This window comes from Microtus oregoni, unplaced genomic scaffold (genome assembly GCF_018167655.1).
Source record: "Microtus oregoni isolate MIOR12 unplaced genomic scaffold, Mior012 000038F_ref0000394, whole genome shotgun sequence".
Taxonomy (NCBI): Eukaryota; Metazoa; Chordata; class Mammalia; order Rodentia; family Cricetidae; genus Microtus; species Microtus oregoni.
Genome location: NW_024543097.1, coordinates 23597037 through 23611383, shown reverse-complemented (window position 1 = coordinate 23611383; position 14347 = coordinate 23597037). Strand labels below are relative to the sequence as shown.

The 14347-nt window shown below is 46.6% G+C and overlaps 1 protein-coding gene and 1 pseudogene across 1 annotated transcript; both read left to right on the top strand.

Annotated features, from left to right (window-relative positions):
* Positions 1–2031: 2031 nt before the first annotated feature.
* Positions 2032–3002, top strand: LOC121433504 (annotated as a pseudogene).
* A 10047-nt stretch (positions 3003–13049) lies between these two features.
* LOC121433514 (olfactory receptor 12-like) lies at positions 13050–14000 on the top strand. The gene has a single exon (XM_041631967.1). It carries the CDS (start codon positions 13050–13052, stop codon positions 13998–14000), a length of 951 nt encoding a protein of 316 aa, XP_041487901.1.
* The last annotated feature ends 347 nt before the right edge of the window (positions 14001–14347 follow it).

The window sequence follows — 14347 nt, the reverse complement described above, 5'->3', positions numbered from 1 at the left end:
ACAGCCACAACACTACTAGGTGCGGAGTATCCTATCCAGCAGAGTGACCCCAAGGGCAGGCCCCTTCACACCCTGCTAGAGGTGACAGGAGAGCAGCCAAAGGGAGGAGCCCTGCCTTCTCTCTTACAAGGGCCCAGGTGCTCCACTCTGCTCATATGGCCCGCCTCACCCCATGGCCAAGGAATTCACAGCCAACATGAAGAAGATCCACAACCAACTGATGTCTACCTCTTCTTATCCATCATAGGCCAGACTTGTCAGCCTGGGGCACTGGGTACATGGGGATTAGCCATGTGACCCTGGGGTACACCTGACTCTTAACTAAGAAAGGTAAGTTCATTGTGTCACCTGTCAGGAATAGGGGACCATTTATGTGCATGGGAGAGGGGAGAGAAGGTGGAGCACACAGTGTGCACTCAGGGCCTGCCTCAATAAACTGATGTCTTATACTGTTCAGCTCTGACATTAGCACAGGTTAGAGTGTGGAGTTTGGGGGTCTTGTTAAACGCCAACACCAACTGTGTAAGGAGATGGACTAAGGTCTTCATCCAACTAGCACACAGGACACTGTGATGCTGCTTGCTCAGGAGGGACCAGGTCAAGGCAAGCACAGGCTTTCCCTTCATGCCCAACATCTGCCAGCCCTCCCACCACAGGACTGAGTTCTCAGCCCATGCTCCTTTCTCGTTGTACAAACATCCTTAGATAATATCTTCGCGACCGAGGCAGATCCACCCTGTCCTTGTTCTGAAAACAAAGGACAGACTTTCACTTACACATCACACATATCACCATGGAGGCCTTTGTGGTCAAGACCACGACCCCTGGCTGTGGTGTTCAGAGTGTGAGCACAGAGCTGTTCCATGCACACCTTTGAGCTCACAGTGAGGAACAGCACCTTTGTAGGGCAAGAAGGGTTCAGATGTGTCCTCCAGCCTCCGCCTCCCTCCTGTGTGAGGGTGAACTGTGGAGGAGAATAGAGAACACAGCAGACAAGCTCACTCAGAACAGAGAAGCCCCCCCAAGCCTCCAGTGTAAGGGACAACAGACACCCTCTTCTCACTATCCAAGATGCTCACTTTGACCGGTCCCTGTATTGATTTATCCGCCAATAGCATGGCCATAGCCAGCCACTTGGAGGACATCCCTGATCTGTCGGGGCTGTGATGACCATGAATGAGAAGGTGACTGGGACTGACCAGAAGGCCAGAGCCCAGCTCTCCCTGGTTTTAAGTGGCATTGGACAAGGCATTATAAACCCCCAAAGATGAGGTAGAGCAGGGAGCAGAACTGGCAGTGAGATTTGGTGGGAGATGACAAGCCTGTCCCAAATATATCTGGAATCCAGTCCAGCTGTTTCTTGGGACATGGGTCTCTGCTGCCCCTTCACCACAATGTCCAACATCTGGTCATTATCTGGAGACCCTCACATCCTCCAGCAAGCAAGGATCTATACATTGGTTACTGTTGTGGACAAGACTTGGAGCTAGCTAGAGCCGCTGGACATCCTTCAGGGTATACAGAGACACAGCTTCACCCTGGCAAGGACTGTTCCCTACTCTTAGTCTATCCTGGAAGAGACAAGGTCACCCACCTCAGGGACGGCAGGGAGTCCTCATGGATATTTTCATCACTGAGGCCTGAGTGGTGTGTGTGGACTTAGTAGGCAGCTGTATTGTTAGGGATGCTCTGGGTATCTCTGGGAAGAGGTAGAACAGGTGGCTAGGAAGCAGGCATGGGGACCTTGAAAGGTTGTCAGGACTCGGTCACCCAACTCTGGAAGTCTTTCTGTGTCCTCGGAGCACTGTCTAGCCTCCTGTAGAGGGAGGGCTCAGCAAATCCCTGAGAACTGAGTAAATCAGAGAAGACATCCCCCCTTTAGGCCGCTCAATACCATCTGGCAGATCACTGTGGCAGCAGCCTTTGGAGAGTGGAGAATGGGTTCCTGTGTCCTGTAGAACATCTGTCTGCACTGGTGAGATACATTCCCGCTTGCTGTCTCCATCTGCCTCTCTGCATCTGTCCCCACTCATGGCCACACCAGTCCACAGAAATGGAAGTCTCTCGGCAGTGTCCTTGCAGGGGTTCGTGCTGGTGGGATTTGGGGGAGGTGCAGAGACTCAGGCCCTGCTCTTTGCTGTATTCCTGGCCCTGTACATGCTGACCGTCCTGGGCAACCTCACTATGATCGTGGTCATCACCTTGGATGCCCGCCTGCACTCCCCCATGTACTTCTTCCTCAAGAACCTGTCCTTTGTCGACCTCTGCTACTCCTCTGTCATTGCCCCCAAAGCCATGACCATCTTCCTTTCCTCCTCGAAGGTCATCAGCTTTGAGGGATGCGCCACTCAGTTCTTCTTTTTCTCCCTTCTGGTTACTACTGAAGGTTTCCTCTTAGCTGTGATGGCCTATGACCGTTTCATGGCCATCTGCAGTCCCCTGAGGTACCCTGTGACCATGTGTCCTATGACCTGTGCCCGTCTGGTTCTGGGTACTTACTGTGGAGGCTGCCTAAACTCCATTGTACAAACCAGCCTCACGTTCCAGCTGCCCTTCTGCAGCTCCAACCGTTTGACCACTTCTATTGTGACGTACCCCCATTGCTCCAGCTGGCCTGCGGCAGCACAGCTCTCAATGAGCTTGTCATGTTCGGCATCTGTGGTCTCATCATCGTGTCCACCACTCTTGTGGTCCTCATCTCCTATGGCTACATCACCGTGACCATCCTCAGGATGCGCTCAGGGTCAGGGCGACACAAGGTCTTCTCCACCTGTGGCTCCCACATGACAGCTGTGTCCTTGTTTTACGGGACTGTGTTTGTCATGTATGCACAGCCGGGAGCAGTAGCATCCATGGAGCAGGGAAAAGTGGTGTCTGTCTTCTACACCCTGGTGATCCCCATGCTCAACCCCCTCATCTACAGTCTGCGCAACAAGGATGTCAAGGACGCCCTAAAGAGGCTGGGACAGAGACACAGTCTTGGGAAGGAAGGTGGGCAGTGAGGGGCTGTCCCAGGGCTGGAGGGAAAATTTCCAGTGAAACGCTGTGAGGTCTCCTCCATTCATCCACTCGGCAACAGTTCTTGACGGCTCAGTACAGACCAGGTACTGGCTAAGCAGGAAGCAGAGGGCTACTCGGCTGAGACATAGAAGAAGTTCTAAGCCGTTTTTCACTGAGTGATGCAGGGAACTTGATTTATATATGTTGGAATTGAGTTTTTTCTTTTCTAGGAAAGGAGATAGATATTTGGACATAATGTGAACAACTGAGTAGATCCCCAATATCAAGTCCCGAACCCCTAGATGCAATGCTAGGCATGTCCTGGTGACCCTCTGTGAGCATGCACACATGCATGCAAAGAGTCTTCTGCTTCCCTTTAGTTTTTTCAATTCTCTCCAGTGGCCTGAGATATGGCTCAGCAATTAAGACTGCTTGATGTTCTTGCAGAAGACCAGAGTTCAGTTCCTAGTGCCATATCAAGAGATTGGAAATGGTCCTATCTCTAGTGGACCCCACACCGACTTTTTGCCTCCATAGGCACCTGTACACACTCATCCTTACCAATAGACACACACACACACACACACACACACACACATGCAAATAAAAATTTTGTAAGTCACATAAAGTAACTTTAAATATGTTGCCTAATGTGCCTCATAATGAGTTCCATGGCTCCAGTGAACCATGTCCAGCATAGAGTCTCTCTCTCAAAGAGCCATAGTCTGTAGTTAATATGGTAGGGAATACATACATATTATATATGTACTACATGCATATATTAAAATCAATTAACTTGAAACCCACAATCCTGGGAGTTCACTACACTGTCACTAGGGAAAACATGTATAACCCCCAAATACCCTCCATACAACCCCAAACATTTTGCCCCAACTCCAACACTTGACCAGATTCTGACCACAGTTCCCTGTCTTCTGAGAGGAGTCTGTAAGACAGTTTAAACTATTTGTCTTTGTTCTTGATTTCTGTTGCTCAGCATCATCTTCATAAGATTAATCCATGTGCCTGTGGATAGTAAAAGTGGCGTGGTTTGTATTGCTGGGTGTGATTGCCACTTGAGAACATCATGTGCTCTGCTTTTGAGAAAACAGATACGGTTTGCAGTTCCTGCCTGCCAAGGGCGTGCTGCCATGGCCTTGTCTTTCTCCTCCGTGAGAGCATTTCTGTTGGACATTGCTGTAAGTGCGGTTGCTTAGTAATAGGGTATGCAAACGTTAATCTTTTGTAGCATACTAATTTTAATTTGCTTGCACACTCCATGTGCTTAGTTTGTATGTTCCAGTTGGCTAACAACCGGGAGCTTCTCTTCATGCGTCTAGTGGCCACTTGGTTGGTTTGCTCGAGGCTCCCCTGTTTAGATGTTTTTACCATGTCCACTTTACACATACGGACATGGGGTCTTTGTTGACTGTTTGGTTTTCCAATATTATTTCCACTTTGGGGCTATGATTCATCAGGTGTGTTTTGCTCCACAGAAATTCTCATGTTTAGTGTTTTGAGTTCAGCCATCTGTTTCTTTCTGGTTAGTCACTGTGTCGTGTTCAGAGAACCTTGGCTTAGTCAAATCACATTAGATCTCTCACCCTTGGGGATTGAGCTGATACCCACTATGTCAATGAGTCTCCGAAACTCTTTTATCATTTATTTATTCATTCATATAAAATTATTTTCCATGTTTGACTTGGTATAATATCAATTTTTACTTTTTCAACATGACCTCCTAGAAAATAAAGCGCAGTTTTCACCAGCAGCTCTGCCATGCCACTTTCTCCACACGTCAGTGTTCATGCTTGCACAGGCTGCTCAATTCATCCCTCTGGGTTTCCTGCTACCCCGGTATCCACACGTGTGTGTGCCTGGACCCATTCTATCCCTTGCGCATTTGCCTGTCCTGACGTCATTTCATGATATAGTGCTAATGAATAGTAATTCCATACAATGTAGTGAGTAAAAACTGAAACCCAGAAAAGGTAAGTTTGTTTTCCAAAAATTATCAGTAATAACTAGGCAATATTTAAGAGTAAATATTAGAATGAGTAATTTTCTTAGTAAATTAGGAAAAATGGAAACATTCAGTGATACTGATGGGAATGAACAATGTCTGTGGAGGTCAGCATTCAACTTTACACTCAATCAATCCTATTTGACCAGGCTAAAAAAACCTTGAACAAATTAATCTACATGATGGGCTACCTCAAAAAATAATCCCAAGGTTTTTTGAAAATGAGAGCAAAGAGAAGGAATATGTCTTGAAAAATTAAAATGTGTTTAGAAAGTATATCAAATGCCAATGTTTTGATATATCCATAGAAATTAGTATTAGAAAGATGTCTCAAGTTGTCTGGGCTGGCTGTATCTCCCAGTATGCCTCTGTCTCTTTCCCCCAGCACTGTGGTCACAGATATACATGGCCCAACCCAACTTTTAAGTAGGTGCTGAGGTAAGGATCTGAATTCCAGGCCTCAGGCTTATGTGATGCATGATTTTTCCACTGAGCATCTCCCCAGTCCAACTTTACATACTTTAAATCCTTGTTTACGTTAAAATTAAAATGTTATTGTTATCTCTTGGATTAAATATATTCATATGAAATAACTCTATAAATTATTCTTTCAAATAAAGTTTTACTTAGATATTTATATTGTTCCTCCCTCTTTTCAAGTATGTTCACACTCTAGCCCATTTCAGCTTTCTCTGTTATCTGTATTTTGTAACACATCCTCTTTTTAAAACATTGATTATGGATTATATCTTGGTTTTTACAAACTTTGGTTTCAATAGGGACATTTTACTTTCTTTGTTGCTGACCTGAGGGGAATTCTTATGGTCAAAGATGAATGTTTCATCATGAAGAAAGATCTTAAGTTCAATAGACTGACAGATATAAGTTAATAGGTATGTATGAATAGATCTTTGGAAGACGCTGCTCTCTTGGTTAGTATACATAAAGAGTGCTTATCTTGCCTTTCCTCTGTGATGTACCACTAAACAGTGGGTAATTCTTCATCCCATCCAAGCAGGAAGTAGCCATCTTCATAGTTCTGCAGCTATGAAGGCAAGAAAACATATGCATCTAATTATTTTGTAAAACCTGGAGCATGGGGGAAAATAAGATCAATCACAAAAGATAATCCTACACCATATGACTCCTGAAGGCATGAGTCAGGCCTCCCACAGTGAGGCTGTTCAATGGCTGCCACGGTAGTGGTGATAACAATCAGATCCTAATGGAGCATCCGGAACCAACAGGTGATTAACAAGAGACAGACAGGACAGAGGAATGTAGGCACAGCGCCAGGAAATAAAGTCATCAAGCCCAGATTATAAGAGATTCTAGAGAATGAAATATTTAGTTAAATAAAGACTTTAACCTCAGAAATATGCCAGTCAAAGAGCATGATCTAAGTGAGTCTGTGCTAAGGGGATACTGATTCCAGAGACATGTGAAGCCTGTTTGGATTCCACATGCAGCTGCTGAATATTTGAACACTGACACATACTTGATGATATGAGGGACTTATATTTTTGCAGGTGTAATAGCACTATAGAGACTCTATGGAAAGTCCCAGTGCTTTAGAGATGCCAGATGAAATATGCATAGAAGAGTTTGTAAAGTATATTGGTCAGTTCTGGGCTCTAACAGTACCTCAAAGAAACAACAAAGGACATATTTGTTTTGGCTTATGGTATCAGTCCATGAACTCAGCTCTGTTGGTGTTGGTCCATAATGAGTCAAACATCATGGAGGCAGGCAAGAAGGAGGAACAGACTTCTAACTTTTTGATGATCAGGAAAGGGTGTGGGGACCAAGTACACAATCAAAAGAAATGTCCCAGTGATGCACTTCCCTAGGGAAGCTTTGACTTCATATGGATTCTAGTCCTTCTAAACAGGCCATCATCTTGAGAAAATTGACACATAAGATCACAAAGGAAAGTTTTGCAGTCAAACCTTAACATTCTACCCCTTCCCCCTGATGTTTATGTCCAATGCATGATGGGAAGTACATTTGGCCATCTCTATGAGACCCCCAAACTCATAACATTTCTAACATCCTTCAAAAGGCAAAGACCTCTGAGAATGAAAGTACAATCTTAGCTATGTTTCCCATATAAGAATAATTTATTAGCTCCTAATAAAAATAGCCCTCTAAAACTGTAAACAATCTCTTAATTAAACAATCTCTTTTATAAGTGTTACCTTATAGAGGGCCCCTAAGGTCCAGCCTCAACACCCACTCAGGGTTCAGAGAGGATGCTTCGGCAAGTAGGGGACTTAGAAGATCTGAGCGCAAATGAATTCTCCACGTGTGCTTTCCAAATCAGCTTCTTTATTCTACTGCCATAGTTCTAATTCTCCTGTCCTACATCTAATTCCTTTTTGCTTCTTCTCCTAGCTTCTTCTTCTATTTTCAAAACTATGTTTTTCCCAGGAGCCTTGAAAGAATAAAGAAAACACAAGATCTGTCTCTCTTTAGTCAAAAGCACATTCTTAGAGCAAGCAAATAAAGCCATTTACCATGCCAACACACGGATCCAAGGTTACAAGACCAGAGGGTGGGGTGTACAGTGCCCAGTGAGATCAGCTTTGAGATGTGGGTCTTTTGTTAACAGACTGGAAAGCAAAGAATTGGCATGCTTTTTTTTTTATAAAGTAATCCTAGTTGGAAATCTGTGGCTTTGACCTTGTGCATAACTATAAGGTTCCAAACCTCAGAGTAGCTATTCTTAAGGAAGAAATGAAGTTCTTAGGGAAGAAATGAAGTGACTCATGAGAGAAATTACAGACTAAAGATGCTGCTTTCCGCAGCCAGTAACTCCATGGCCTTTCCAGGTGAGACTCCCTATCAGAGAATCACTCTTCTGGTAGGTCAGCCTGCTGAACACTAGTTAGCACCTGCTGTTATCTCTCAGGGCCCCTGACATTGCTTTGGTCATGGTGTCTCTTTACAGCAATAGAACCATAACGAAGACAACTCCAGAATGACAATGACATAAGGTAAACATTTCCACAAGAGATAATTGGGTCATAGAAAGGAAGGGTGGGCAAAATGTAAGACCCAAATCCATCAGATGCCCCTAGCACAATGTTCATCCCCTAGGGCATGTAGTATCGAGATGTGAGTTTCACTAACCTTGAGAAATTGTACCCCCGTGACCTTGCATGTTGGAGTCTACACAGGTTTTTCCCATTTGTCTACAGCCTTAACTAGCAGACATCCCATGTGCCTCAGTGCCCTGGGGTCACTATTGCAACCTATGATTTTCACATGTCACTGAAAAGGGCTGCCCACAGGTATAGCAACCAGACTAATTAACATATCACCTTTAAATTAAGCACCTCCCAAATTCACTGGGCACGACAAAATGTAGACAAACTCTTGTTAGACTTTAGCATTCCTGCCTCCAGTTCAGAGTCACATAGAGGTCATGGTACATCTGAGGCCTCGTGGACCAGGCCTTTATTCTCCATATTTCTTCTTAGTCCCCAAAAGCATCACCCATGCCTACTTAATTTTTTCTCAGAGAATTCTACTTCTGCCATCCAGCTCCTTGAAATTTTTTCCAAATTTTTCCCTCAAACCAATTCCAAAGACTTAAGAACCACGTGGGAAGATAATCCCACTTTTTTATGGGTTCTGGAGATTCAAACCCATATCTTTACCTTGTACAGACAGCGTTTTATCCACTGGGCCAACTCCACAGAACGGAAACTCAAACCTTCTCTTACAAGAGCACAAAGCATGCCCTGCTTCTTGAGAGAACCAGGAAATGTTTATCAGGAAGGCTGGCGTGATAAAACCTGGGATGCTACTTATAGGACTTTAGTGACAGAAGTTTTAGCAGAGACCCAGCTGTGTCCTCACACACTCTTGAAAGGATGAGAAAGAACATATTGACTTTTTCTTCTATCTCTGTTATTCTTAGGTTTGGTCTTTTCATCATGTCCCAGATTTCCTGGATGCTTTGTGTTAAGAATTTGTTAGATTTCATGCTTTCTTTTATCGACGAATCTCTTTCTGCTATAGTATCTTCGACACCTGAGATTCTCTCTTCCATCTCTTGTATTCTGTCAGTTATACTTGCTCGTGCATTTACCTAGATTTTCCATATCCAGAATTCCCTCAGTTTGTGTTTTCTTTATTGCCTCTATTTCAGTCTTCAAGTCTTGAACTGTTGGCTTCACCTGTTTCATTGTTTTTTCTGGGGTTTCTTTGAGAAATTTATTAATTTCTTCCAATTCCATTTTTTGTTTGTCTTTTTTTCCATTTCTTTAAGGGAATATTTCATTTACCCTTTAAAGGTCTCTATCATCCTCATAAAGTTATGTTTAAAATCATTTTCTTCTGCTTCTTCTGAGTTAGGATGATCAAGTCTTGATGTCATTATGGGTTCTAGTGTTTCCATGTTGTTTTTTTAGGTTATTGAATGAATTCTTGCATTGGATCCTACCCAACTCTTTCTCCAATTGGTGCTGGCAGTGTCTTTGCCCCATAGTTCAATTCTTGCAGTGGCTGTTTGTGTCTTTGGGAGCTGTTCTTGGTTTGCTCTGTACTGTCGCTGTCTGTGTCTCAGGGAGCCACTGAAGTCTCCCTTGGTCCACTCCCTTGGTCTGCTCTCTTGGTTCACTCTCTTGGTCCTCTCTGTGTAGTTGCAGCCAGTGTTTCAAAGTTCCTCTGAGGTTGCATGGGATAGGTGGGTTTGGGGTCTGAGTGAGACTTTTAGCTTACAAGGTCCTATCAATGGGATGGGGGTGTTGGAGCAGCCTACTTGCAGGAAGCTTGCCTGCTGGCTGTCTAGAAAAGCTGAGGCAGGTCGGGGAGGGGCCTGGGATTTTGCCCCAGTATGGAGGGCCTACAGAGTAGTGTCCCACTAGGTGGGTGGTCACTCACCTCTTGGACCTCTTTGTGTATCTGCAGCCTGTGTTTCTGAATTTCTCTGAGTTTTCAGGACAAGGAATTTGAGAGAGGTTTAAGGAGAGCTAGTGTTCATTTAGGGTGGGGTGAACTGACCAGCTGCCTTACATAAGGACCCCAACATCATATTCTCACATCATCATGGCAAGTTGAAGGGAGCAACAATGGAATGGGCTGTGGGTAGGAGGCCGCACTGTTCTAATGAGTTACACTGATACAGGCACAACTGAGTTGTCTCTGCTGTGGTCCTGATGCTACCTCCAGGGGAACCTGAGAGCTGCAGGCTTCCTGCCAACCCATGGATGATGACAAGGCAGAGATTGGACACAGCAGTCTTCTACCTCTGGAGCCCAGGGAGTTAGATTCCCAGCTGTCAGAGGGACAGTACCCTCTTAATTGGCCATGGGAGGCCAGAAGTCCCATGGCTAAATGCAGAGCCTCCTTTCCTGCAGAGTGGCCTCCCCACACTGTTTCCTGCTTGCAGTGACAGGGAGCAGGCAAGGTGAGCAAGCCCAGGCTTCCTTCTCTACAAAACCCAGAACCTGTCACAGCCAGAACCTGCATTTCCTGAACCCTCGCGGCCATGCAAGTGCCCACCTCTCATTGTCGTCACATCCCTCAGCTTTGCAGGAGTCACAGATGATGTGATTAAGGGACATGACCAACTGATGTCCACACCATGCAGCCATCACAGGCCAGACTCAGCAGCATGGGGGCACCAGAAGCATGCTTGTTGGCCGTGTGACCTTGGGGTAGACCTGACTCACTCGTGAAAGGTAAGTTCATTGTCTCACCTGTGAAGGGCAGGAAACCATGTAGGCAGAGATCAGAAGGAAAGAATAAACCGTGTTCCCTTGGGGCCTGCCTCAGTAAGCTGACATAGCCTATCCTGATCACCCCTAGCTTTGGCGCAGTTTAGAGTGCAGGGGTTTCTTGAGGTGGGGGCGGGGGGCTACTGTTTTTCAACCTTATTGAACACTAGCTCCAATTCTGCAGGCAGGTAGGCTGAAGCTCTTTATCCAAACAGATCACAGGAGGCAAAGATGCTGCTGGCTCTGGAGGAGTGGGGCTGGCGTGTGCAATGGTTGCTGCCAGCTCTGGAGGAGTGGGGCTGGGGTGTCCAATGGTTGCCGCCAGCTCTGGAGGAGTGGGGCTGGGGTGTCCAATGGTTGCTGCCAGCTCTGGAGGAGTGGGGCTGGGGTGTCCAATGGTTGCTGCCAGCTCTGGAGGAGTGGGGCTGGCATGTGCAATCGCTGCTCCTTCACAATCACTGCCACCCAGTTCTCTCCCAGTGAAGAACTGTTTCCAGCCCATGCTTTCCTCCCACCCCACAGCTGTCATTAGATGAACAAGCTGAAGAGATCAAGTTTATTTGGGGGTAACAGGAAGCAAAAGACCAGCTTTCCTCTCAGTATCACACTCGTTACTATGGAAATGAGTGTGTGTGTCTGGTGATCCCTGGTGACTGTGTCAAGAGTGTGAGCACAAAACAATTCTCTGCATATGCTTGAGCTCACAGTAGGAAATTTAGCTTTATAGAGCATGGTGGGTTCAGAAGCCCCCCCCCCAGCTACCATAGCACTCCTGTGTGAAGGTGAACCATAGAGGAGAGGACAGAACATGGAAAAGGAGCCCACTCAGAGCAGAGAACTTTCCTAACTCCCAGAATGATAGAGAATGGACATCACGCCAGTCTACTCAAGTTCCTCAGCATAGCCACTTCCTGTCTTGGTCCTGTGTGTATCGGTACTGTAGTGACCATAGTCAGCCTCACTCAAGACACTCGTGGCCTTCCAGTGCTGTGAGCACTATAGGAAAAAGTGGCCAGGAATGGTTTGAGAGCATTTAGGCAGATGCTAGTCTATCTGGTTTTCAAATGGGAAAGAGTGTTATCTTGAGTAAATACAGAGCAGAGTTGGCAGCAAGAGCAGTTTTGAGGGCACAAGGATGTCACCAATAAATCAAGGACCCATGAGGATAGAACTGGGCTGTCTCCTCTCTGGGTTCTATCCAACACCAAGACATTGACCGGAATTCCCTGGCATACACAGATGGCCACTGAATTCCATGTCCAGAATAAAAAGACTTGGTCTTGCATGGGACAGACATGTCTCAGTCTCAGCCGGGGAAGGACTGTCCCCTGTTCTCTTTTCATCTGGAGATGAAAGGTTCACACAGCCCAACTTCTAGAAAGGCGGGACCTTGTAATATTCTTGAATCAATGAGTATGATGAGGTGTGGGAGATTTGGGGTAGAAGTCAGGAGATGGCGGTACTGGTAGCACAGGCATCCATTTGAGAAAGTAGGATCCTTTCAAGCATCCTTCCTTGAAAGCCCCAAGGCTGAAGTAGAACAGGATCTGGCAGTAAGATAAGGTTTGATGTCATGAGCATGTCTTAAACATGGGTAGGCCCCAATGTTGGCATTTGTCAGGACACGGGTCTGGGCTGCTCTCTCCCCATAATCTCCAACATCTTGACAAGTGCAGGAACTCCTCCCATCCTCAAGGGAGCAGAGTCTGTGCATTGGTTGAGGCTGCCCACCTGACTTAGAGTCAGAGATGCTGAGTTGAGATCATCAATCCTGCAGGGGCATGGGCACAACCTAGAGAGAGCTGTTCCCCTACTCTGAGTCCAGCCTAGAGATGACAAGTTACCTACCCCAGCTTCTGGGATATCAGCAGGTTCTCTTATCCATTATATGATTAGTGAGTAAGATGGAATGGCAGGATTGGATTGGGGGCTGTCTTTAAAAATGGTACCACTCAGGAGTGTCCCTGGAGGTGGACAGCAAGCAAGTCAAAGTTTAGTGTGGGCATACTGCAAGGCTGTCTGTACCTAAGCTTCATTCAGCTCAGAAACCATCTCTGTATTCCCACAGCCCAACTCAGGCCTCTGCATAGACAAGGCTCATGCAACACATCCTCAGGAAGTAACTTCAGTTGGAGGCGATGTCCCCTTTTAGGCCACACTGGTCTAGCTGGAAGGAGATCCAGGCCTCTTGGTTTGTGGACAGCATGTCACTGACGAGTCTCGGCGCTCCATGGGGCATATGGCTTTAGAGATGAGGACTGTTTCCTTTCTGCCTCCATCATCTACTGATGTCCCTACTGATGGCCACAGCAGTCCATGGAAATGGAAGTCTCTCGGCAGTGTCCTTGCAGGGGTTCGTGCTGGTGGGATTTGGGGGAGGTGCAGAGACCCAGGCCCTGCTCTTTGCTGTCTTCCTGGCCCTGTACTTGGTAACCGTTCTGGGCAACCTCACTATGATCATGGTCATCACTCTGGATGCCCGCCTTCACTCCCCCATGTACTTCTTCCTCAAGAACCTGTCCTTTGTGGACCTCTGCTACTCCTCTGTCATTGCCCCTAAAGCCATGGCCAACTTCTATTCTTCCAAAGTCATAGGAGTTGCCGGTTGTGCTGCACAGCTGTTTTTCTTCTCCTTTCTGGGAACGACGGAGGCGCTGCTCCTGGCTGTGATGGCCTATGACCGCTTTGTGGCCATCTGTAGTCCTCTACACTACCCAGTGACCATGTGCCCCACAGTCTGTGCTTGCCTTGTGCTGGCTGCCTACTGTGGAGGCTGCTTCAACTCCATTGTGGAGACCAGCCTCACGTTCCAACTTCCCTTCTGTAGCTCCAATCGCATCGACCATTTCTTCTGTGACGTGCCCCCTCTGCTCCAGCTTGCCTGTGCCAACACCTCTGTGAACGAGTTGGTGATGTTTTCTATCTGCGGGTTCATTCTAATGGGGGCAACATTGGTCATCCTGACTTCCTATGGCTACATCGCCATGACCATCCTGGGCATGCACTGGGGATCCAGGCACAAGGTCTTCTCCACCTGTGGCTCCCACCTGACAGCCGTATCCCTGTTTTATGGAACTGGCATTGCTATATATGGCCAGCCAGGTGGCGTGGCATCTAAAGAGCAGGGCAAGGTGGTCTCCATCTTCTATACTCTGGTCATCCCCATGCTCAACCCCCTCATCTACAGCCTGCGCAACAAGGATGTGAAGGACGCCCTGCAGAGACTGGGACAGCGACGTGCAGCTGTGTGAGGGAATGTGGCCAATAAAGGACGAAGGGCGTGGTTGTGTGGAATGCTCATCTCATCACTAGAGTTGCTTGTGTGTTTTAAGTCTTGCTTTCTTGCTTGTTTCTGGGCAACTTCCTGTACTCTTCCCTCCTTCCTGCATTCTTATTCGCCGTCTTCCATTACCTTGTATCTCAGGAACAGCGAAGTCTCATGGGATAAACACTACTGAGTTAGGACAACTATCCGTGAGGACGAGGCTGCTCCTCAGAGCAGAAATAATCACCCCCTGGGAGCCAGCTTTCCTTCCAAACAGCAAGGGGTCTCTTAGGCCACTCTGTAGAACTACAATAGAGAGCCCCCATGATGAGC

Bases quoted from the DNA above. Each gene is read 5' to 3' on its own strand.
- LOC121433514 (XM_041631967.1), top strand. From the start codon at position 13,050: ATGGCCACAGCAGTCCATGGAAATGGAAGTCTCTCGGCAGTGTCCTTG.